General features: G+C 43.7%; 1 protein-coding gene across 1 annotated transcript in view; it reads left to right on the forward strand.

The window, feature by feature from the left end:
• LOC125718449 (uncharacterized) overlaps positions 1 to 26,084 on the forward strand; it is a 153,612-nt gene that overhangs the window by 21,508 nt on the left and 106,020 nt on the right. The window contains exons 7-28 of the mRNA XM_048992305.1: positions 2,165 to 2,473; positions 2,557 to 2,871; positions 3,047 to 3,355; positions 3,593 to 3,919; positions 4,846 to 5,157; positions 5,309 to 5,623; positions 5,761 to 6,087; positions 6,343 to 6,663; positions 6,786 to 7,082; positions 7,170 to 7,241; positions 7,538 to 7,849; positions 7,978 to 8,142; positions 8,442 to 8,537; positions 8,888 to 8,959; positions 9,068 to 9,145; positions 9,282 to 9,443; positions 9,777 to 9,881; positions 13,841 to 14,167; positions 14,295 to 14,606; positions 14,763 to 15,077; positions 15,377 to 15,685; positions 15,769 to 16,083. Of these exons, the coding sequence (XP_048848262.1) occupies positions 2,165 to 2,473; positions 2,557 to 2,871; positions 3,047 to 3,355; positions 3,593 to 3,919; positions 4,846 to 5,157; positions 5,309 to 5,623; positions 5,761 to 6,087; positions 6,343 to 6,663; positions 6,786 to 7,082; positions 7,170 to 7,241; positions 7,538 to 7,849; positions 7,978 to 8,142; positions 8,442 to 8,537; positions 8,888 to 8,959; positions 9,068 to 9,145; positions 9,282 to 9,443; positions 9,777 to 9,881; positions 13,841 to 14,167; positions 14,295 to 14,606; positions 14,763 to 15,077; positions 15,377 to 15,685; positions 15,769 to 16,083 (5,472 nt within the window). The remainder of the gene's footprint in view (positions 1 to 2,164; positions 2,474 to 2,556; positions 2,872 to 3,046; positions 3,356 to 3,592; positions 3,920 to 4,845; positions 5,158 to 5,308; positions 5,624 to 5,760; positions 6,088 to 6,342; positions 6,664 to 6,785; positions 7,083 to 7,169; positions 7,242 to 7,537; positions 7,850 to 7,977; positions 8,143 to 8,441; positions 8,538 to 8,887; positions 8,960 to 9,067; positions 9,146 to 9,281; positions 9,444 to 9,776; positions 9,882 to 13,840; positions 14,168 to 14,294; positions 14,607 to 14,762; positions 15,078 to 15,376; positions 15,686 to 15,768; positions 16,084 to 26,084) is intronic.

Here is a 26,084-nt window from a genome sequence, read left to right on the forward strand (position 1 = left end):
TGCTCTTGTGAACACAGCAGAAAGGTATTACAGGCACATTGTTCAAGTGATTAAATATTTAGACATCAAAACTGAAGCAGTGCTGCATAGTGATGATAAAAAATACTGTAGAATTTTCATTCGGCAAAATTTGATGTTGGTGATCTGCCCTCCCTCCCCGGCTAGAATTATCATGGGAGAATATTATCATGGGAGTGCATGTGTGCGTGAATGGTGTGTGAGTGTGCCCTGCGATGGGCTGGTCCTCCTGGTCCTAGGTTGTTCCCTGCCTCGTACCCATTGCTTCTGAGATAGGCTCCGGACCCTGCAAATAAAGCACCATTATAATATCCACTATGAGAATAAAAACTTGTAACTGCTTAACATCATATTTTGTCATTTAATTGCAAAGCTGAGAGTGAAATTTAATTGTTCAGATTCCTCCCACTGTGTTTCACTGACTTTCACAATATGGTAAACAGCCTGTGATGAGACATATCTACCTACAGGACATGAGGAGGTGAGACTGGTGAAGGGAGGGAGTCCCTGTGCTGGGACAGTAGAGGTGAATCGTGGAGGACAGTGGGGGACAGTAATGCAGTTTGGCTGGGACATCGATGATGCTACAGTGGTGTGTAGAGAGCTGGGCTGTGGGTCTGCTGTAGCCGCTCCTGGTAGAGCTCACTTTGGAGAAGGTTCTGGGCAGGAGCTACTTAGTCAGGTTTCCTGCAATGGATCAGAGCCGACACTGTCCATGTGTCCATCTGAAGAAGCTACTAAGATATCATGGTCACTCCTTCGTCCTCATGTACTTGATGCTGGAGTGATCTGTTCAGGTAAGAAATTGATTCAAACCAAAAACTGCTTTTTTATATTTTTAATTCACAAATCTGATTGATTTATTTAAATAAAACATTCTTTTTTGGCAGGTCGCTCAGTGGTCCAGCTTGTGGGGGGGGCTCACAAGTGCTCTGGGAGACTGGAGATTAGAGATGGAGATATCTGGGCTACAGTGTGTGATGGTAACTTTGACTGGCAGGATGCTGAGGTTGTCTGTAGGGAGCTGGACTGTGGGGCTCCTTCAGCTCTACACAAGGGGGCCCATGTTGGTGAAGGAGAAGGTCCCATCTGGTATAAAGACTTCCAATGTGAAGGAGAGGAATCCTTCCTACATGACTGTCTAATGTCAGATGGATCAGAACAGAACTGTACACACGGCCATGCTGTGGGATTGGTTTGTACAGGTGTTTACTATTCATTTCTAATATTTATAAATTTAATCTAACATTTTGGCGATTAAGAATCACCCTGATTTAAACTCTTAACATTTTCTAAGTTATTGAAAGTGGCTGCTACTCTGAAAATTTCATAAGATTCTCTTATTTCAATATGTATGCATTCACTCTCTTGAATTTCCAAGAAGATGTCAGAGACATATCAAATGTGATGTTCAATTTGTTTCACTCTTTTATTTCTTTAGGACATGATTATGTGAAAATGGTGGATGGAGGCAGTCCTTTCGGTAACACTGACTTGTTCAGGTAATATACATTCTCATATACACACAGGGTTATGAATATCGGTCTAGGATCAATTATATTTAGTTAAATATTAATTTAAGTGTTTTTTATTGTGAAATATGATAGATTGTCATGTCTCTTTGCTCTAATTACAGAATTAAATGTTATTAGCCTGTAATATAGGACATAACTGTATCTCCTCTGTCTTCACAGAGCCTGCTGATGTGAGGCTGCTGAATGGAAGCAGCCCTTGTTCTGGGAGAGTGGAGGTGTATCGCTGGGGCGAGTGGGGGACCGTTTATCAGCGTAACTGGGACATGAATGATGCCGCGGTGGTGTGTAGACAGCTGGGCTGTGGTTCTGCTGTATCGGTACCAGGTGCAGCTCACTTTGGAGAAGGTTCTGGGCGGATGGTTCTAGGTGATGTTTCCTGCAGTGGGTCAGAGTCTGCGCTGAGGGAGTGTAGATCACTGGATTACAGATACATGCATTTTCCTCACATTGTTGATGCTGGAATTATTTGCTCAGGTGAGAGACAGCGTTTCTGATATTGTAATACCATTTGTTGTATGTCTGTTTTCACTGATACATTTAATACATTTTGCCAATACCTGTGATATTTTACCAACTTTAAACTCGTATCTCTTTTTATTACACTGTTCCAGACCATGTGAGGCTTGTGGGTGGAGCTGATCGCTGCTCTGGGAGGCTGGAGGTGAAGTTCAGTCAGTCCTGGTCTACAGTGTGTGATGGTAACTTTGACTGGCAGGATGCTGAGGTTGTCTGTAGGGAGCTGGACTGTGGGGCTCCTTCAGCTCTACACAAGGGGGCCCATTTTGGTGAAGGAGAAGGTCCCATCTGGTATAAAGACTTCAACTGTGAAGGAGAGGAATCCTTCCTCCGTGAATGTCTCACCTCTGTTAGATCAGAACAAAACTGCAAAAACAACAGCAATATGGGACTGACCTGCACAGGTAACCAGCTGTATTATTAATACTGTGACATTAGACCAGTGACCCTTCTGAAGTGTCTTAGCAGCTTGGCTGTGTCCTAACAGGGCCTGAGGACCTGAGGCTGGTGAATGGAAGCAGTCCTTGTTCTGGGAGAGTGGAGGTGTATCGCTGGGGAGAGTGGGGGACTATAGCCCAGTATGACTGGGACCTGGATGATGCGTCAGTGGTGTGTAGACAGCTGGGCTGTGGGACTGCTGTATTAGCACCTATAAGAGCTCACTTTGGAGAAGGTTCTGGAAGGGTGTTGCTGAGAGATGTTTCCTGCAGTGGGTCAGAGTCTGCACTGAGGCAGTGTAGATCACTGGATTACAGATACATGGATATTTCTCACATCTTTGATGCTGGAATTATTTGTTCAGGTGAGAAAAACGGTCTCTTGTATTAAAATCTATTTTTGTTGTGTAGTAAGCTTCTCAATTTCTTGGTCACAGTGATTAATTTAACACTAAACATTTAGTCTCAAAAATATTTAATCAGTGTGTAAAATAACTAAAGAGCTTTACAAGTGTAATTATATTAATTGCTCTTTTCCAGACCATGTGAGGCTTGTGGGTGGAGCTGATCGCTGCTCTGGGAGGCTGGAGATGAAGTTCAGTCAGTCCTGGTCTACAGTGGGTGATGGTAACTTTGACTGGCAGGATGCTGAGGTTGTCTGTAGGGAGCTGGACTGTGGGGCTCCTTCAGCTCTACACAAGGGGGCCCATTTTGGTGAAGGAGAAGGTCCCATCTGGTATAAAGACTTCCACTGTATAGGAGAGGAATCCTCCCTCCATGAATGTCTCACCTCTGTTAGATCAGAACAGAACTGTACACATGGCCATGCTGTGGGATTGGTTTGTAGTGGTGAGTTCAGTATTACATTTTTGTATTTACTAATTTGATATAACATTCTAAGCACTAAACATTTACTTTATTTTTTACTATTATGATTTTTGAAAGTTGACTTTCTTTTATTTTTATGAGTCATTGAAAGTTACTGCTACTTTATAATATCCTCTTACTGCAGTTTGTATACATCAGTGACACGTGTCACAGGTGAAAGTTGTTCTGTTTCACAGATTAATCTTTTTTTTCTTTTAGGACCTGATTATTTGAGAATGGTGGATGGAGGCAGCCCTTGTGCTGGATCAGTGCAGGCGTATCTGTGGGGGAAGTGGTGGTCCCCAGCACCATATTATATTGACATAAATTCCATGCAAAATTCTATTGCAGTGACAGGCCGACAAACAGGCTGTGGACCACTGGAATTCCTTGGAGGACCTGAACATTTTGTTTATACTCAATCCAATGTATTAATAAGTGAACATTTCTGCACTGGATTAGAAACTACAACAATCGAATGTGTGAATAATTACTTTTTCGAAGCTCAGGTACTTTCTGATAATATTGGTCAAGTCACTTTCACAGGTAGGAATCACATCATACAATAACTGCATCACATCAGGCACAGAAATGAACTGTGCAGCATTACACCTGAATGTTTACCTTATACACAATCAAATATATTGATAACTGAACATTTCTGCATTGGATTGGAATCTAAATTGAGATGTTGCGAAAAAATTACGTTATTGAAGCTGAGGTACTTTTTGAAGAAACCCGTCAATTACATTACGCTGGTGGGAATCATATATGATAACTGAATCACAAAGGTTATTTACAACGTCACGCTTTTTATGACAAATATTAATCATTGGTCAACTTTCCTGATTCATTCAGCCATTTCAGTGAAATGTTTGCATTTTTCTAGTTCCATGTTTGCAAACAACAAACAATATTGAGTTTTTGCATCCAATTTATCATTCCTCTGGTCATACCTATGAACTGTAATAGAACTTGACTCCATTCTCTCCTAGACTTCATCTTACAGTGAGCTGCGCATTATGCCAATTTGCAGACACATAACTGAAAATGTATTTAAGTTAATATAATATCGGTTCTCTACCTGATTCTCTCATTTCCTCCTGCAAAGCATGTGCTCATGCAAAATATTTCATAACTGCCCATAGTGTGTAATTGTTTGAATGAGTGGATTATGTTTGGGTTCCCCAGGGACAAATTTATTTCCCCTATAAAGGAAAATATTGTCTTAACTGGTTTTTGACATTTCAGCCATTCGTATTTAGATTTCATTTGACTGCGTGATTCTGTAACAGAACTTTCAAGATTTGAAGTGTTGTAAAGTAGTACAAAAGTCTACATTTCTTTACATTACATTAATCTGAAAAAATACTTTTTATTTTACCTTAATCATAATGGTGGAAAGTTTAATGTTGAATCAAAAGTGTTCTACTGTAAATTAACAAAAGCAAATTTGTCTGTTTCCATCTCAGGCCATCGAGGGATTCGGCTGATAGGAGGGAGTCACATGTGCACTGGGAGAGTGGAGATTCAGCACGGAAGAACCTGGGGCTCAGTGTGTGACGCTGACCTTGACTGGCAGGACGCTGAGGTCGTCTGTAGATCACTAGGCTGTGGGGAACCTGCACAGCTGCTGGGGGGAGCTGCCTTTGGTCAAGGAGAGGGAGGGGTGTGGTTTGAGGAGTTTCAGTGTCAGGGAAACGAGTCCCATCTTGTGTTCTGTCCCAAAATGACACATAACAGGACCTGCAGCCATGAGAACGATGTGGGCCTGGTGTGTTCTGGTAAGAGTGTCATGGCTCTGAGAGACCATCACTGTGTTATTATTGTTAATATTATTATTATTATTATTATTTACGTGACATTTCAGGACCGAGTGACATTTCAGTGTATCTCATCTTCATTCTTTGCTCTCTCTCTTCATGCTGCTCCCAGGATACACAAGGTTCAGGCTGAATGATGGTCCTGACCACTGCTCTGGTAGAGTGGAGATGAAGTACAATGGAACATGGGGAACATTGTGTGATGCATCATGGGACATGAGAGCCGCCACTGTCCTGTGCCAGCAGCTGAAATGTGGGGGTGCTGTGGCTGCCCTGGGACAGGCCGGGTTTGGGGGGGGCACTGGGCCCATCTGGCCCGATGTCTTTCATTGTCAGGGGAATGAGACTCGCCTCTCCCAGTGTGCTGTGTCCCCATGGAGACGGGCAGCCTGTTCTCATGGACAGGATGCAGGAGTCATCTGCTCTGGTGAGGACTGACAGTTATGTCAGTTATGGTCCAGAGAGACACAGCAAATATTATTATAAATAGCAATTAAACTCCACAGTATGGAGAATCTCATATATTTTAGGGTCTTTAATCATCAGTCTTAATTTCTTTGACAGGTTCCTTCCTTTCATCCTCTTATGGGGGTGTCAGGCTGCTGTCTGGAGGGAGTGACTGTGAGGGCTGGGTGGAGGTTTACTACAACCAGACCTGGCAGAAGGTTCACCAAGAGTCCTGGAGCTCCATGGATGCATCTGTGGTCTGCAGACAGCTGGGCTGTGGCTCTGCAACAAATATCTACAGATCAAACCTGTCAAGGACAGGGGACAGTGACACGTGTGTGACAGGCTTTCACTGCTCAGGAACTGAGTCTCACCTGGGGAAATGCAGACCTCCACATGTCCTCAACTGCCGCCCCAGTGACCAGGTGTCCATGGTCTGCTCCAGTGAGTTTCTCCACATCAGTGGGATCTGTGTCAGCAAGATGTGTTATGGCTGTTTCAGAGAGATACATGTAACTGTTTAATTTGTGAATTCATGCTAGAAAAAACAATTTATGACATTAGGACAGCTAGATGTACTATAGATCTATAGCTTAATAGATCACATGTGCGTGTTTCTCTTGATTCACAGCATGAATGTTGTCATGTGAGCTTCCTTAGTTGGTAGATCTTCCTTCCTCACTTTGCCTTCTCTCCCAGACCACAGGTCCCTCAGGCTGGTGGGGGGAGGCAGTGACTGTGCAGGGAGGCTGGAGGTCTTCCACAGGGGCTCTTGGGGGACAGTGTGCCATGAGTCCTGGGCTCTGCCTGAGGCTCAGGTGGTGTGCAGGCAGCTCCGCTGTGGGACAGCCCTCAGTGGGCAGATCCCTGTACCCACTTACTTTGGCCCAGGGACTGGACCCATCTGGCTAAGCAAGCTGGGCTGTGTGGGGATCGAGTCGTCCCTGTGGGACTGTCCCTCAGTGGAGTGGGGGAGGAAGGACTGTGGGCACAAGCAGGATGTGGGTGTTGTGTGTTCAGGTAAAGCAGATCCAACTCTGTGTGAAACAGCTTTCTGTCATTTTGAAGACAGACAGTGTCCAGTGGTTTCTGTAAACACTGAACAATAATGGTTCACGTTCCTTGTGTGTCTTTCACCACAGAGCACAAGGAGCTGCGTCTGTCTGAAGGATGTTCTGGCCACACAGAGGTCTACTACAATGGTACCTGGGGAAGTGTGTGCTTTGATGGTTTGGAAAAGACAACAGTAGCTGTCATCTGTCGCCAGTTAGGCTGTGGAGATAAGGGGACAGTCACTAAGACAATGTCCAGGCTCAGTCCTGACCTCAAAGGGCTGGACTTTGGAAAATGTCGATCCCATGACACATCACTCTGGCAGTGTCCATCATCCTCCAAAGGGCCGAATGGCTGCTCAGACGCTGCCAGAACAAGCTGCTCAGGTGGAGCTAAATCCAGCCTCTTTATTGTTGTATGTTAATAAGTTCCATGAACCATGTTTTATTTCTCTATCTTGCTGATTATTGTAGATGCTGAAAAGCTGAGATCTCCTTCAGACTTCATGCTCTGCAGAACTTCTTCTGATCTGAACTTGTGTGCTAGTAAGTTTCTTGTTTGATTCATTTGCAGATTCATAGTATACATGTGTTTTATAAGCCTTTGAAACATACAGTGAATTATTGCACCATATATTGTATAATACAGTCATGAATAATACAAACAATGAGACAAAATAACCATTTTATTAAGACTGAGGATTAAATATATTAAGTGGAGATTGATGTGATTATTGCACCTCAAGCATGTTTTCATTCGGGAATTGATGTATGTATTAAATGTACTGTCCCCTCTGAGTTCTGCTCCAAATAACCTCAGCTGTCTCCTGTGTCCCCACTAGACCGTCTGCCCCTGAGACTGACAGGGGGTGCAGACACTTGCTCTGGGAGGGTGGAGGTGTATCACAGCGGCTCCTGGGGGACCGTGTGTGACGACTCCTGGGACCTGCGTGACGCCATGGTGGTGTGCAGGCAGTTGGGCTGTGGGCCGGCTCTCAGGGCAGAAGGGGGCGGACGGTTCGGGAGGGGTGACGGCGCCATCTGGCTGGATGAGGTGAACTGCAAGGGCAGTGAGCTGCACCTGTGGCACTGCGCTTACTCACTGAAGCAGAGTGACTGCTCACACAGGCAGGACGCAGGGGTCACCTGTGCAGGTGAGGCCAGGAAGTACATTTCTGCATCCTCTCTGATAGTGTGGTTTTTGTAGTTATTAAATATGAAGCTAAAATACTTATTCTTCCCCTTAGCCTGACAGTAATAAACACCAATATCATTCCCGTAGGCGTCACAGAAATCATCCCCAATGTCACTGGAGCTCCCACAGTTACTCAGATGCAAACAGGCCAGTCTGACCCAACAGTGTCCTCAGTGGTTCTTGGGCTTCTGCTCTCAGTACTTCTGCTGCTGGTGGTTAGACTGGTCTACAGGAACTGGGTCCTGACAAGAGGTAGGACAGGAGTTCATAACATTATTTTAATTTTATTTGTGTATCTAAAATTTGGCCAGTTGACCATATATTGGGCCGAAAGTTTCGTCTGTTAGTAACATTTGTCTGTATCTGTTGTCTGCTAATTGATTTTTTGAAGGGTGTGTCCTTCACTCCTCACTATTCCTGATGTTATTTTATATCAGCCTATGGATGGTCTTTTTGCTGCAAAAGGTATCCCATGACTACAGGATATATCTGTGCATCTGACTGTTTTTTTTTTTACATAGTTAGCATGTGTGTATCTTTATCCTTCACAGAACTTGCAAAGATTGACAATAAACAGCTGTCTCCAGCCATCTACGAGGAAATAGATTACAGGTTTACTGACGTGATAGAACCGGCTTGTCGGAAAGGTCAGTTTAATGTCACATTAATAATAAGGACAATCACACTGCAGTGAATTATTTCTTCTTATATTACTGAATGTGGATTTTAACATAGATGTAGCTGACAGTGTGACTGCTGCACATCTACAGTTATTTATGCGGATTTATAATGAATCTGCTCCGGGGAAATAACTCTGGGCTGAGATTGACTTTGTGCACATTAAGGTTCATCCATGAAGACATCAGTACATTGTTCAGAGAGGAAAGATCTCCACACTGCAGTCTGACTGTATATTTAGCTGAACATCCTATAACTGCAGGCAGGTAAAGATCTGCCAGGAGTGTAAAAGTGTCACTAACCCTTCTTCTGGTGTCAGGGAGTGACCTTCCAGATGAGCTGCCCTCAGGGTATGAAGATGTGGGGGAAGCTGAAGGAGTCAGTCTCTTAGGTAATGATGGTGCACAACAGAAAGGATTTGTGGGGTAAATAAATATTTAGGAATCTTGTTTTCTGACAGGCACTGATGTGATTTGTCTTTCATGTGTTTGTGATTTAGAGAAGACGATCACTGGTGACGACCCAGAAAACCATGATGACCTTGTTTGTAAGATAGAGGCTCCAGAAAAGTTTAAAGGTGAGATTTTCTCAGCTCAGTAATACCAGGTTTCCCTTCTTGAATGGTGCATGCTGGACTTAAATTCTCTTACAGCACTTATACAACATTCAAATGAAATTTCATTGACTTCCTTGCCTTGACTTTGTGGTTGTAGGGGTAGATACCCTGGAGTACTACAATGACAGCCCAGCAGGTCAGACACCTGACTATGATGGTGTCACTGACAGCCAGACCAATGACTATGATGATGTCACTGACAGCCAGACCAATGACTATGATGACGTCTCTGTGCAGCATCACCCTGACTCTCAGCCAGGTGAGCGGCTCTAAAGGGATCAGCTGGTCACTTTGCTCCAATCAGACTGAGTTTGATACAATATTATCTCAGCCCAGGCCTTGTGTTATGCTGATTGTTATTACTAAACATGGAATTATGAATATCTCAAGTGTGACACTATAACAAGTATTTCACTTACTACTTATTACCAGCAACACATATTGCTGTTTTTATGGAACAAAAATGATATTTTTGAAATATTACACACAATATAAATGAAACATGACGTCATGCTGCCTCTTCCTCAGTCAGCAATCACAGCTACATACACATTCAGCCAAAGGTCTGTGTGTCTGTTTGCCTCTCTGACAGATCTCCACCACAGTCACCCTGTAGGACACATTACTGAGCTGTCGTTCATCCAAGATGGGGAGCTGCCTAATGATGACATCACTAACTATGACGACGTGGGGGAGGGTCTTTTGTGAGAGGGAGGGGTCTGGGGGGAGAGACAGAACTGTACCAGTGCTTGTGCGTCAGTGCACATAAATGTATATTTGCCATTATTTTTTTCAAGTTTCTACAGTACTCAGCCATGTAAACGTTTAGATAAATATATGCTTCAAAATTGAAATATATACGTATCAAAGTAGTTGCTCATCTTTTTCTATTAAAATACTCTTTTACATCAAGATATATATTTGTATGCATTTTTTCAAATATAACATATAAAAGTAAAATTTTGTTTGTGTTTTCCTTCTCTCACTGTTTCATTTTGACATTTGCAACATTCATTGACAAGTAACATCCTTTGACACTCAGAGTACAGATTGTTATCTCCTTAACACCATCCACCCAGTGTTGGTGCCGGTGGGGCCCAGCAACCCTAAATGACTGACTGTGCCCCCCGAAAAAATAATCATCTATAGAGGCTGAAAAGGAATGTTTCCCCAATGGTATCCTGGTAATATCACTGCCCCTCCGTACCCTTCTGTGGAAATCTCACACCCAGCTGTGCGATTCGGTCACGGGCCAATACTGAATTTATCTGTAAAGTGGACTGTTTGAGCACCATTTTTTCTACTTTAGTTTTACATAAACTGTCATGTGTCAGTACAAGTCCTCTCTCTCAAAGCTTTAAAATGTATAAATAACTTTGCTAACCACAGATGTGTCTTGGAAAAAAAGCTGAAAAATCATAAAAAAGCAAAGAGACGTTGGCCTGCAGAGAGCTAGGAGATGGAAGTGAGAGATAGTGGATCGTAGCTTCTGGTAGCTGATAGAGAAACAAACGTGATGCCATCAGGCAGCGTAAGACCGCAGGCTTAAGGGGAGGAAGTATAGAGTGGAGGCGTGGGGAGGGAAGACGACTCTGGGCTCTATGACGTACAGGAGAGAGAGAGAGAGAGAGAGAGAGAGAGAGCGAGAGAGAGAGTAGAAGCTGCAGAGACCAGAGGAGAATGAGCAGCATGGCAGCTGGTTCATCTGCTCAGACGCTGCAGTGACAGCATGACCTCCTGCTCCTCAGCGGTGACAGATGCTGCTGGATCCACAAGAGAAGCTGCAAACGCCGCCGTCACATTGGCAGAGTGACGTCATTTACAGAGTGAATGTGCTCAGGCAGCATGGGGTGTCTGTGTCAGGATATTACAGTCTGGGTGGAGCTTGTGTGTTCTGTCCCTGGTTGTGGTGTGTTATTCTGGGTTCGTCCCAGTGTCCAGCTTGTCCCCGTATCTTGTGCCCCATGTTAACTGGGAGGCTGCAGGTCCACATGACCCTGTCCTGGGTTAGCAGGCAGAAGACAGATGGGCCTATCCCTCCTGTCCAATATGTCTGTCAGATGTCATGGAAAGGTGAATTTACAACCACCATTTTCTCTTAAAGGCAGCATAAATATTTTTACGAGCAATTACATCAAATACAAATATCTTATTATCAGTACTGTGTCAGAACACATTCGACATGGAAGAATATCAGGATTCTTAAGGTTTGTTAATCACTGTGGACCTGATCCTGTGTCGTTTCTATTTAACCTCGCAGCCATTTCTCTGCCTTTTCCTCTTTTTTTGTTTTATTAGCATCCGGTCGTGTCTTCAGGTTGTAGGAGGTGTCAGTGGAAGTAATATATTCTTGGTATATATGGAGACGTCTACAGCAGTTTCTTCTGATTTGTCATTGTACTTATTTGAACTATTAGACAGTTTGCTACCCTGGTGTCAAATAAGGCAAAGCTGAGTGTGATTGGTGGACTTGAGGCTGGTGGCTGGTGGGGACTGAATGTGATTGGTGAACTTGAGGCTGGTGGGGGCTGCGTCTTCACTTGGTGCTGGAACCTTCACAGAAGCTCTCAGATCTCAGGGTGCAGGTTGGCGTCTCCACATCACACAGGAGGAGGTTGATCTGCCCTGATAAACATGGGGAGCTGCCTGTTCCTCGTCTTCTTCTCTCTGCTGCCTCTGCTCTCCTCAGCAGGTAGGAACCTAAGTACTGTCTGCTTGGACCCTATTCAGCCAGGATCCTGGTTAGAACCTGGGGTCAGGTTTTCAGGGTCGTGCGGAGTTCTTTGTATAGTTGTGTCTCTGTCAAACTGTTTCCCTTTGATTGCATTTCTGCTCACAGTGAGATTTTCCCAATATTACGGTGCCTGTAGAAACGTAATAGTACCCAAACCTTGAGGAGTATGTGATATCTGTTTGGTGTTTATGTATAGTACAGTAATTCCTGTTAGATCTGACAAAGGTCTGAAGTGAATTTATGATTTTATCATACAAACAATATTAACGCGCAGAGTTTGTAGATGTTGGGTTTGACGATAACATAGTTCAATTCCTTGTGCAAGAATCTATTGTAGAATAACCATATACATCTTGTCATCTGCACAATGATGTACAAGCTCATATATTTTGTTAAAGGAAAGTATATCAGCTTTTGTAGTAAACATGACTGTTTTGTTAAAGGGTTTCCTGGCCTTTATCTAATGAGGTAAAGCTAAGTGTGATTGGTGGGCCTGAGGCTGTTGGAGGACGAGTGTGATTGGTGGGCTTGAGGCTGGTGGAGGCTGTGTGTGATTGGTGGGGTTCCTCTGCATGTCATGTTCATCGATATCCTGGCCTGCATCCATGCTGTAGTAGAAACTCATACAGTGGTGTTGGACTGTACCAACTAAAAGGAGACACTATATACACCCAGTCCCAGTGATAAGAACATCCAACTAACAGACAACTCGTACTTATGAACAGACTTCCATTAAGCCTATTATAATAATGATGTAATAATGAATGCACGCACGACTTTGTGACGCTCATGAAAACATCGGACGGCCTCAGTAGTTTGTTGGGTCGTGGTACAGTAGAGTACGGTACCATATGTAGTTACTTTCATTGTTACTGTATTATTTTTATAATGTGTTGTATTATTAATGTTTCTACTTAGAAAATCAATTTAAAGACAAACTTAGGGAATGGATGCATATTTAATACAGGGGACGTACAGTATGTGGCTTGGCGGGTTAGTATGTATGGTTGTGATTTGGCAGCTGCTGGTTAAAATCCCGTTTGGCTCTTGACTGTGGCCCTTAATGCCGAATTGCGCCAGGGACTGACTTTCTCTCTAGAAAAAATTATGTCACATTGGATAAAAGCATGTGTGCAGTGGTGCAGTGGTTAGCACTGTTGCCTCACACCTCTGGGACCCGGGTTCGAGTCTCCGCCTGGGTCACATGTGTGTGGAGTTTGCATGTTCTCTCCATGTTGTCATGAGGTTTCCTCCGAGGCTGATTGGAGTCGCTAAATTGCCCATAGGTGTGCATGTGTGAGTGAATGTTGTGTGAGTGTGCCCTGCGATGGGCTGGTTCCCCCGTCCTGGGTTGTTCCCTGCCTCGTGCCCATTGCTTCCGGGATAGGCTCCGGACCCCCCACGACCCAGTAGGATAAGCGGCTTGGAAAATGGATGGATGGATAAAAGCATCTGCAAATAAAATAGAAAAAGAAAACAAACATCATCTGTGAATATACTTACATTTCTTTATCTGGCTCCAGTAAAAACCACTGAAACAGTTTGCTTATATAAAAATTATTTTTTTTAACTCCTGGTTAGATAATACAGGAAATACAGCAGGACTTCTGCTCCTGTAGTCCATCCCAGGCAGCAACAGACACAAGGCAGGGGAACAAGGCAAGGAAACAAGGCAGGGGGACAAGGCAGGGGAACAAGGCAAGGGAACAAGGCAAGGGAACAAGGCAGGGGAACAAGGCAAGGGAACAAGGCAGGGGAACAAGGCAGGGGAACAAGGCAGGGGAATGCCCTGGACAGGCTGCCGGGGAAACACTCCAGGGCCCCGGTGCCCATAATTACATTAATAATGACAGTAACATGCAGAACGCACATACAATGGGCAGCCGATTTAACTACCAGAGACTCTGATTTTCTACCTACAGGACATGAGGAGGTGAGACTGGTGAAGGGAGGGAGTCCCTGTGCTGGAACAGTAGAGGTGAATCGTGGAGGACAGTGGGGGACAGTAATCCAGATTGGCTGGGACATTAATGATGCTACAGTGGTGTGTAGAGAGCTGGGCTGTGGGTCTGCTGTAGCCACTCCTGGTAGAGCTCACTTTGGAGAAGGTTCTGGGCAGGAGCTACTTATTCAGGTTTCCTGTAATGGATCAGAACCGACACTGTCTATGTGTCCAACTGAAGAAGCTGCTAAGATATCGTGGTCACTCGATCATCCTCACGTACTTGATGCTGGAGTGATCTGTTCAGGTGAGAAACAGCCACTGCAAAGCTAACACAGTTCTTACAATTTTTATTTACAAATCCACTATATCTGCCTGTGCCATCTGATGAAGAAATTTTTCTATGAAGTAATTTATTATTGTTATTTTCTTAGGTCACTCAGTGGTCCAGCTTGTGGGGGGGGCTCACAAGTGCTCTGGGAGACTGGAGATTAGAGATGGAGATACCTGGTCTACAGTGTGTGATGGTAACTTTGACTGGCAGGAAGCTGAGGTTGTCTGTAGGGAGCTGGACTGTGGGGCTCCTTCAGCTCTACACAAGGGGGCCCATTTTGGTGAAGGAGAAGGTCCCATCTGGTATAAAGGCTTCAACTGTGAAGGACATCAGTCCTTCCTACATGAATGTGTCACCCAAACTGGACCAGAACACAACTGTACAAATCATACTGTAATACTGACATGTTCAGGTAATATTCATTCTCACACATACCCATGGTTGAATTTTTATATAATCTGTTTTCTATTGAATATGACATATTGTCATGGCTTTTATCTCTGATTACGGAATTAAATGTTATTAGCCTGTAATATAGGACATAACTGTATCTCCTCTGTCTTCACAGAGCCTGCTGATGTGAGGCTGCTGAATGGAAGCAGCCCTTGTTCTGGGAGAGTGGAGGTGTATCGCTGGGGCGAGTGGGGGACCGTTTATCAGCGTAACTGGGACATGAATGATGCCGCGGTGGTGTGTAGACAGCTGGACTGTGGTTCTGCTGTATCGGTACCAGGTGCAGCTCACTTTGGAGAAGGTTCTGGGCGGATGGTTCTAGGTGATGTTTCCTGCAGTGGGTCAGAGTTTGCGCTGAGGGAGTGTGGATCACTGGATGGCAGAGAGCATGGCTTACCGCACACACTGGATGCTGCAGTCATCTGCTCAGGTTGGACGTCTACTTTTAACACTGGGTTGTATTAAGCATAAGGTTTTTTTTTTTTTTTAATCCAAGTGATTAATCTGTAAACATTAGGGACAAATGTTGTATTTAAAATATGTCACACCAGGTAATCATTAATAATGAGGGTAACACAAGTTGTAAATTAAAGGCCCATGACAAGAAAACAATATTATTAATCGCTTGTCTAGAAAAAGATGTCTTTACGGGGTCGTTTGTGCATCAATTTTTTAAAAAACATTTATTTAATACAATATTAAATTTCCCTTTATTTTTTGTGACTCCAGATCATGTGAGGCTTGTGGGTGGAGCTGATCGCTGCTCTGGGAGGCTGGAGGTGAAGTTCAGTCAGTCCTGGTCTACAGTGTGTGATGGTAACTTTGACTGGCAGGATGCTGATGTTGTCTGTAGGGAGCTGGACTGTGGGGCTCCTTCAGCTCTACACAAGGGGGCCCATTTTGGTGAAGGAGAAGGTCCCATCTGGTATAAAGACTTCAACTGTGAAGGAGAGGAATCCTTCCTCCGTGAATGTCTCACCTCTGTTAGATCAGAACAAAACTGCAAAAACAACAGCAATATGGGACTGACCTGCACAGGTAACCAGCTTTATTATTAATATTGTGACATTAGACCAGTGACCCTTCTGAAGTGTCTTAGCAGCTTGGCTGTGTCCTAACAGGGCCTGAGGACCTGAGGCTGGTGAATGGAAGCAGTCCTTGTTCTGGGAGAGTGGAGGTGTATCGCTGGGGAGAGTGGGGGACTATAGCCCAGTATGACTGGGACCTGGATGATGCGTCAGTGGTGTGTAGACAGCTGGGCTGTGGGACTGCTGTATTAGCACCTATAAGAGCTCACTTTGGAGAAGGTTCTGGAAGGGTGTTGCTGAGAGATGTTTCCTGCAGTGGGTCAGAGTCTGCACTGAGGGAGTGTAGATCACTGGATTTCAGATACATGGATATTCCTCACATCTTTGATGCTGGAATTATTTGTTCAGGTGAGAGAAACGGTCCCTTTGATTTTAATACATTTTTGTGTGGTAGTAAGCTTTTCTACTTTATAGTTTTACTAAATAGATTAATTCAATACGAATCATTTCGCATCAAAAAGTATCTATGTAGTTTGTATGGTACTTTAACAGCTGGTAACAGTGTTACTACGTCTTTAATTTCCTTGGGGATTAATATAGTGTCTATCTATCTATCTATATCTATCTATCTATCTATCTATCTATCTATCTATCTATCTATCTATCTATCTATCTATCTATCTATCTATCTGTGTACGTGTGTGTGTACGTGTATATATATATATATATATATATATATATATATATATATATATATATATATATATAATATATATAATATATATATATATTGCACTGTTTCAGACCATGTGAGGCTTGTGGGTGGAGCTGATCGCTGCTCTGGGAGGCTGGAGGTGAAGTTCAGTCAGTCCTGGTCTACAGTGTGTGATGGTAACTTTGACTGGCAGGATGCTGAGGTTGTCTGTAGGGAGCTGGACTGTGGGGCTCCTTCAGCTCTACACAAGGGGGCCCATTTTGGTGAAGGAGAAGGTCCCATCTGGTATAAAGACTTCCACTGTGAAGGAGAGGAATCCTTCCTCCATGAATGTCTCACCTCTGTTAGATCAGAACAGAACTGTACACACGGCCATGCTGTGGGATTGGTTTGTACAGGTGTTTACTATTCATTTCTAATATTTATAAATTTAATCTAACATTTTGGCGATTAAGAATCACCCTGATTTAAACTCTTAACATTTTCTAAGTTATTGAAAGTGGCTGCTACTCTGAAAATTTCATAAGATTCTCTTATTTCAATATGTATGCATTCACTCTCTTGAATTTCCAAGAAGATGTCAGAGACATATCAAATGTGATGTTCAATTTGTTTCACTCTTTTATTTCTTTAGGACATGATTATGTGAAAATGGTGGATGGAGGCAGTCCTTGTGCTGGAACAGGGCAGGTGTATCACTGGGGAAAGTGGTGGACAACAGTACCTTATTTCACTGACCTCAATGTCCTTCAAAATCCTGTCTTAGTGACAGGCAAAGATCTGGGCTGCGGACCATTAGAATTTGTTGGAGGACCCGAATATTTTGTTTATACCCAAAGCAATTTATTGATAAGTGAGCATTTCTGCAATGGATTAGAATCTAAATTCAGCAATTGTGAAAATAATTACTTCATTGAAGTTGAGACACTTTCTGAAGATATTTTTCAATTCACTTTCACAGGTAGGAATTGCATCATGCATTACTTTATCAGAAGCTTTTAAAACACGTTTTAAAATTTTTAAAGTTATATACAGTAAAACCTTGGATTGCGAGCATAATTCGTTCCGGAAACATACTTTTAATGCAAAACAGTCTTATATCAAAGCGAATTTTCCCATTAGAAATAATGGAAACTCAGATGATTCATTCCACAACCCAAAATATTCATATAAAAATTATTAATATAAAATATAAAGTAAAAATACATAAAACAAATTAATCTGCACTTTACCTTTGAAAAGAGTTGTGGATATTGTGAGGAAGACGAGAGAGAGGAGAAGAGGAGGGTTATTTTGTAGGACAACTTTCACTATAACTAACGGAATCACTGCTATCTGTTGGCTCACTGGAATCTTTTTCTTTTTGTGCGACTTTAACAAGGATCCTATCCAATGACAGCCGCTTTTGCCTCCTTTTCAAATTCGCGGAAATGTGGACATTGCGTTGTCGTTAAACATTTATCGCTCGCACTGCTACGCCCTTATTCAGGTGGTACTTTTCTCCTAAATGTTGAGTATACGAGTGAGGGACGCCGACTGAGACCGAGCCTGGGAGATGATTACCCATGATCCTGCAGCGAGAGAGAGAGAAGAACTGTCAGCTCAGTTGTGATCACGTGACGCTCGGCAGGCAAAGCATATACATACTGTAATACTCGTATTGCAAGACCTCGCTTGTTTATCAAGTTAAAATTTATTTAAAATTGTTTGCTTGTCTTGAAAAACAAGAGGTTTTACTGTATGTACTATTAAATGACTTTACTGATTCATCCATCTCCATACATCCATTTTCCAAACCGCTTATCCTACTGGGTTGCGGGATTCATCCAACTCCTTTGATGAAATTTGTGTCTCTATTTGTGTTTTCCAAGTTCCATGTCATTCCAAATGCATGCAACAATATTCACTCCACTTATCATTTCTGTAGTTAATTCTTTGTACTGCATTGCAACTTGATTACATTTGGTCCTAGACATTGTCATACGTTGACTGTGGATTGTACCACTTTGCAGACATGTGACTGGAAATTCAGCAAATGTAATCATATGGGTTCTCCCCATGTTCTCCATCCAGTTCTCCTGTTTCCTACTACAGTCCAAAAGCATGTGGTTTTGTGAAATTGTGTTTCTTAATTACCCATAGTGTGTAATTGTGAGAATGTGAGAATTGTGTTGACAGATTTACTTCCCAGTCAGGGTACACTCTGTGTCCCATGAATAAGAATGGTGACCTTGTGCTGGATAAATGATGGAGGGTATAGATTGAATTAAGGAACTATTAAAGTCTTTACGAAACAATATTATGGAAAAACAAGTTGTAAAATTTCATACACAGATTGGTAAATGAATACTGATAAGGGCAAGAATGGCTGACTGGAACTGGCATGAAGAATGAAATAAAGGTCTTGACTTTTTTAAAATGGCCATTTGTGTGTAGATTTAGTGTTACACTTGGATAAGGTTTCTCGATCAGTACATTTTTCTCGTTTTATTCCAAATTTATTAAAACTTAATGTTATTCTGTACATTAAGTTATTAAAAAATAATTCAATCTTTATTACCTCAGGTCATCGAGGGATTCGGCTGATAGGAGGGAGTCACATGTGCTCTGGGAGAGTGGAGATTCAGCACGGAAGTACCTGGGGCTCAGTGTGTGACGCTGACCTTGACTGGCAGGACGCTGAGGTCGTCTGTAGATCACTAGGCTGTGGGGAACCTGCACAGCTGCTGGTGGGAGCTGCCTTTGGTCAAGGAGAGGGAGGGGTGTGGTCTGAGGAGTTTCAGTGTCAGGGAAACGAGTCCCATCTTGTGTTCTGTCCTAAAATGACACATAACAGGACCTGCAGCCATGAGAACGATTTGGGCCTGGTGTGTTCTGGTAAGAGTGTCATGGCTCTGAGAGACCATCACTGTGTTGTTATTGTTAATATTATTATTATTATTATTATTATTATTTACGTGACATTTCAGTGCATCTCATCTTCATCCTTTGCTCTCTCTCTTCATGCTGCTCCCAGGATACACAAGGTTCAGGCTGAGGGATGGTCCTGACCACTGCTCTGGTAGAGTGGAGATGAGGTACAATGGAACATGGGGAACATTGTGTGATGCATCATGGGACATGAGAGCCGCCACTGTCCTGTGCCAGCAGCTGAAATGTGGGGGCGCTGTGGCTGCCCTGGGACAGGCCGGGTTTGGGGGGGGCACTGGGCCCATCTGGCCCGATGTCTTTAATTGTCAGGGGAATGAGACTCGCCTCTCCCAGTGTGCTGTGTCCCCATGGAGACGGGCAGCCTGTTCTCATGGACAGGATGCAGGAGTCGTCTGCTCTGGTGAGGATTGACAAGTCAGTTATGGTCCAGAGAGGCACAGCAAATATTATTATGAATAACAATTAAACTCCACAGTATGGAGAATCTCCTATATTTTAGGGTCCTTAATCATCAGTCTTAATTTCTTTGACAGGTTCATCCCTTTCATCCTCTTATGGGGGTGTCAGGCTGCTGTCTGGAGGGAGTGACTGTGAGGGCTGGGTGGAGGTTTACTACAACCAGACCTGGCAGAAGGTTCACCAAGAGTCCTGGAGCTCCATGGATGCATCTGTGGTCTGCAGAGAGCTGGGCTGTGGCTCTGCAACAAATATCTACAGATCAAACCTGTCAAGGACAGGGGACAGTGACACGTGTGTGACAGGCTTTCACTGCTCAGGAACTGAGACTCATCTGGGGAAATGCAGACCTCCACATGTCCTCAACTGCCGCCCCAGTGACCAGGTGTCCATGGTCTGCTCCAGTGAGTTTCTCCACATCAGTGGGATCTGTGTCAGCAGGATGTGTTATGGCTGTTTCAGAGAGATACGTCTAACTGTTTAATTTGTGTATTCATGCTAGAAAAAACATTTTATGACATTAGGACACCTAGATGTACTATAGATCTATATGTATATAGATCACATGTGTGTCTTACTCTTGATTCACAGCATGAATGTTATCATGTGAGCTTCCTCAGTTGGTAGATCTTCCTTCCTCTCTTTGCCTTCTCTCCCAGACCACAGGTCCCTCAGGCTGGTGGGGGGAGGCAGTGACTGTGCAGGGAGGCTGGAGGTCTTCCACAGGGGCTCTTGGGGGACAGTGTGCCATGAGTCCTGGGGTCTGCCTGAGGCTCAGGTGGTGTGCAGGCAGCTCCGCTGTGGGACAGCCCTCAGTGGGCAGATCCCTGTACCCACTTACTTTGGCCCAGGGACTGGACCCATCTGGCTGAGCAAGCTGGGCTGTGTGGGGAACGAGTCGTTCCTGTGGGACTGTCCCTCAGTGGAGTGGGGGAGGAAGGACTGTGGGCACAAGCAGGATGTGGGTGTTGTGTGTTCAGGTAAAGCAGATCCAACTCTGCATCAAACAGCATTCTGTCATTTTAAAGACAGACAGTGTCCAGTGGTTTCTGTAAACACTGAACAATAATGGTTCACGTTCCTTGTGTGTCTTTCACCACAGAGCACAAGGAGCTGCGTCTGTCTGAAGGATGTTCTGGCCACACAGAGGTCTACTACAATGGTACCTGGGCAAGTGTGTGCTTTGATGGTTTGGAAAAGACAACAGTAGCTGTCATCTGTCGCCAGTTAGGCTGTGGAGATAAGGGTAGAGTCAGTAAGATAATATCCAGGCTCAGTCCTGACCTCAAAGGGCTGGACCTTGGAAAATGTCGATCCCATGACACATCACTCTGGCAGTGTCCATCATCCTCCAAAGGGCCGAATGGCTGCTCAGAAGCTGCCAGAACAAGCTGCTCAGGTGGAGCTAAATCCAGCCTCTTTATTGTTGTATGTTAATAAGTTCCATGAACCATGTTTTATTTCTCTATCTTGCTGATTATTGTAGATGCTGAAAAACTGAGATCTCCTTCAGACTTCATGCTCTGCAGAACCTCTTCTGATCTGATCTTCTGTACCAGTAAGTTTATTGTTTGATTCATTTTCAGATTTATAGTATAAATGTGTTTTATAAGCCTTTGAAACATAGAGTGAATTATTGCACCATATATTGTATAATACAGTCATGAATAATACAATGAGAAAAAATAACCGTTTTATTAAGACTGAGGATTAAATATATCAAGTGGAGATTGATGTCATTATTGTACCTAAACCATGTTTCCATGATGGAAATGATGTATGTATTAAATGTACTGTCCCCTCTGAGTTCTGCTCCAAATAACCTCAGCTGTCTCCTGTGTCCCCACTAGACCGTCTGCCCCTGAGACTGACAGGGGGTACAGACACCTGCTCTGGGAGGGTGGAGGTGTATCACAGCGGCTCCTGGGGGACCGTGTGTGACGACTCCTGGGACCTGCGTGACGCCATGGTGGTGTGCAGGCAGTTGGGCTGTGGGCCGGCTCTCAGGGCAGAAGGGGGCGGACGGTTCGGGAGGGGTGACGGCGCCATCTGGCTGGATGAGGTGAACTGCAAGGGCAGTGAGCTGCACCTGTGGCACTGCGCTTACTCACTGAAGCAGAGTGACTGCTCACACAGGCAGGACGCAGGGGTCACCTGTGCAGGTGAGGCCAAGAAGTACATTTCTGCATCCTCTCCTGGTTTTTGTAGTTATTAAATATGAGGCTAAAATACTTAGTCTTCCCCTTAGCCTGACAGTAATAAACACCAACATCATTCCCGTAGGCGTCACAGAAATCACCCCCGATGTCACTGGACCTCCCACAGTTACTCAGATGCAAACAGGCCAGTCTGACCCAACAGTGTCCTCAGTGGTTCTTGGGCTTCTGCTCTCAGTACTTCTGCTGCTGGTGGTTAGACTGGTCTACGGGAACTGGGTCCTGACAAGAGGTAGGACAGGAGTTCATAATATTATTTTAATTTTATTTGTGTATCTAAAATTTGGCCAGTTGACCATATATTGGGCCGAAAGTTTCGTCTGTTAGTAACATTTGTCTGTATCTGTTGTCTGCTAATTGATTTTTTGAAGGGTGTGTCCTTCACTCCTCACTATTCCTGATGTTATTTTATATTAGACTATGGATGGTCTTTTTGCTGCAAAAGGTATCCCATGACTACAGGATATATCTGTGCATCTGACTGTTTTTTTTTTTACATAGTTAGCATGTGTGTATCTTTATCTTTCACAGAACTTGCAAAGATTGAAAATAAACAGCTGTCTCCAGCCATCTACGAGGAAATAGATTACAGGTTTACTGACGTGATAGAACAGGCTTGTCGGAAAGGTCAGTTTAATGTCACATTAATAATAAGGACAATCACACTGCAGTGAATTATTTCTTCTTGTATTATTGAATGTGGATTTTAACACAGAAGTAGCTGACAGTGTGACTGATGCACATCTACAGTTATTTATGCGGATTTATAATGAATCTGCTCAGGGGAAATAACTCTGGGCTGAGATTGACTTTGCGCACAGTCAGGTTCATCCATGAAGACATCAGTACATTGTTCAGAGAGGAAAGGTCTCCACACTGCAGTCTGACTGTATATTTAGCTGAACATCATATAACTGCAGCCAGGTAAAGATCTGCCAGGAGTGTAAAAGTGTCACTAACCCTTCTTCTGGTGTCAGGGAGAGACCTTCCAGATGAGCTTCCCTCAGGGTATGAAGATGTGGGGGAAGCTGAAGGAGTCAATCTCTTAGGTAATGATGGTGCAGAACATCTTTCAAATAATGAATTATAAACAAGATTAAAAAGTAAGAATTCAGAAAATTTCTTTTAACAGGCAAATGAAATTTCATTCACCTCCTTGCCTTGACTTTGTGGTCGTAGGGGTAGATACCCTGGAGTACCACAATGGCAGCCCCGCAGGTCAGACACCTGACTATGATGATGTCACTGACAGCCAGACCAATGACTATGATGATGTCACTGACAGCCAGACCAATGACTATGATAATGTCTCTGTGCAGCATCACCCTGACTCTCAGCCAGGTGAGCGGCTCTAAAGGGATCAGCTGGTCACTTTGCTCCAATCAGACTCAGTCTGATATCTCAGCCCAGGCCTTCAGTTATGCTGATTGTTATTACTAAACATGGAATTATAAACATCTCAAGTATGACACTATAATAAGTATTTCACTTACTGCTAGGATGCATATTGTTTTTTTTATGGAACAAAAAGAGTATTTTTGAAATATTACACACAATATAAATGAAACATGATGTCATGCTGCCTCTTCCTCAATCAGCAATCGCAGCTACATACACATTCAGCCAAAGGTCTGTGTGTCTGTGTGCCTCTCTGACAGATCTCCACCACAGTCACCCTGTCGGACACATGACTGAGCTGTCGTTCATCCAAGAAGGGGGGCTGCCTAATGATGACATCACTAACTATGACGACGTGGGGGAGGGTCTTCTGTGAGAGGGAGGGGTCTGGGGGGAGAGACAGAACTGTACCAGTGCTTGTGCGTCAGTGCACATAAATGTATATTTGCCATTATTTTTTTTAAGTTTCTACAGTACTCAGCCATGTAAACGTTTAGATAAATATATGTTTCAAAATTGAAATATATTCGTATCAAAGTAGTTGCTTATCTTTTTCTATTAAAATACTCTTTTACATCAAGATATATATTTTTATGCATTTTTTCAAATATAACATATAAAAGTAAAATTTTGTTTGTGTTTTCCTTCTCTCACTGTTTCATTTTGACATTTGCAACATTCATTGACAAGTAACATCCTTTGACACTCAGAGTACAGATTGTTATCTCCTTAACACCATCCACCCAGTGTTGGTGCCAGTGGGGCCCAGCAACCCTAAATGACTGACTGTGCCCCCCGAAAAAATAATCATCTATAGAGGCTGAAAAGGAATGTTTCCCCAATGGTATCCTGGTAATATCACTGCCCCTCCGTACCCTTCTGTGGAAATCTCACACCCAGCTGTGCGATTCGGTCACGGGCCAATACTGAATTTATCTGTAAAGTGGACTGTTTGAGCACCATTTTTTCTACTTTAGTTTTACATAAACTGTCATGTGTCAGTACAAGTCCTCTCTCTCAAAGCTTTAAAATGTATAAATAACTTTGCTAACCACAGATGTGTCTTGGAAAAAAAGCAGAAAAATCATAAAAAAGCAAAGAGACGTTGGCCTGCAGAGAGCTAGGAGATGGAAGTGAGAGATAGTGGATCGTAGCTTCTGGTAGCTGATAGAGAAACGAACGTGGTGTCATCAGGCAGCGTAAGACCGCAGGCTTAAGGGGAGGAAGTATAGAGTGGAGGCGTGGGGAGGGAAGACGACTCTGGGCTCTATGACGTACAGGAGAGAGAGAGAGAGCGAGAGAGAGAGAGAGAGAGAGGAGAAGCTGCAGAGACCAGAGAAGAATGAGCAGCATGGCAGCTGGTTCATCTGCTCAGACGCTGCAGTGACAGCATGACCTCCTGCTCCTCAGCGGTGACAGACGCTGCTGGATCCACAAGAGAAGCTGCAAACGCTGCCGTCACATTGGCAGAGTGACGTCATTTACAGAGTGAATGTGCTCAGGCAGCATGGAGTGTCTGTGTCAGGATATTACAGTCTGGGTGGAGCTTGTGTGTTCTGTCCCTGGTTGTGGTGTGTTATTCTGGGTTCGTCCCAGTGTCCAGCTTGTCCCCGTATCTTGTGCCCCATGTTAACTGGGAGGCTGCAGGTCCACATGACCCTGTCCTGGGTTAGCAGGCAGAAGACAGATGGGCCTATCCCTCCTGTCCAATATGTCTGTCAGATGTCATGGAAGTGTGAATTTACAACCACCATTTTCTCTTAAAGGCAGCATAAATATTTTTACGAGGAATTACATCAAATACAAATATCTTATTATCAATACTGTGTCAGAACACATTCGACATGGAAGAATATCAGGATTGTTAAGGTTTGTTAATCACTGTGGACCTGATCCTGTGTCGTTCTTATTTAACCTTGCAGCCATTTCTCTGCCTTTTCCTCTTTTTGTGTTTTATTAGCATCCGGTCGTGTCTTCAGGTTGTAGGAGGTGTCAGTGGAAGTAATATATTCTTGGTATATATGGAGACGTCTACAGCAGTTTCTTCTGATTTGTCATTGTACTTGTTTGAACGATTAGACAGTTTGCTACGCTGGTGTCAAATAAGGCAAAGCTGAGTGTGATTGGTGGACTTGAGGCTGGTGGCTGGTGGGGGCTGAATGTGATTGGTGAACTTGAGGCTGGTGGGGGCTGAGTCTTCACTTGGTGCTGGAACCTTCGGCAGAAGCTCTCAGAGCTCAGGGTGCAGGTTGGCGTCTCCACATCACACAGGAGGAGGTTGATCTGCCCTGATAAACATGGGGAGCTGCCTGTTCCTCGTCTTCTTCTCTCTGCTGCCTCTGCTCTCCTCAGCAGGTAGGAACCTAAGTACTGTCTGCTTGGACCCTATTCAGCCAGGATCCTGGTTAGAACCTGGGGTCAGGTTTTCAGGGTCGTGCGGAGTTCTTTGTATAGTTGTGTCTCTGTCAAATTGTTTCCCTTTGATTGCATTTCTGCTCACAGTGAGATTTTCCCAATATTACGGTGCCTGTAGAAACGTAATAGCACCCAAACCTTAAGGAGTATCTGATATCTGTTTGGTGTTTATGTATAGTACAGTAATTCCTGTTAGATCTGACAAAAGTCTGAAGTGAATTTATGATTTTATCATACAAACAATATTAACGCGCAGAGTTTGTAGATGTTGGGTTTGA

The sequence above is a fragment of the Brienomyrus brachyistius genome, chromosome 22, assembly GCF_023856365.1.
Source record: "Brienomyrus brachyistius isolate T26 chromosome 22, BBRACH_0.4, whole genome shotgun sequence".
NCBI classification, from domain to species: domain Eukaryota; kingdom Metazoa; phylum Chordata; class Actinopteri; order Osteoglossiformes; family Mormyridae; genus Brienomyrus; species Brienomyrus brachyistius.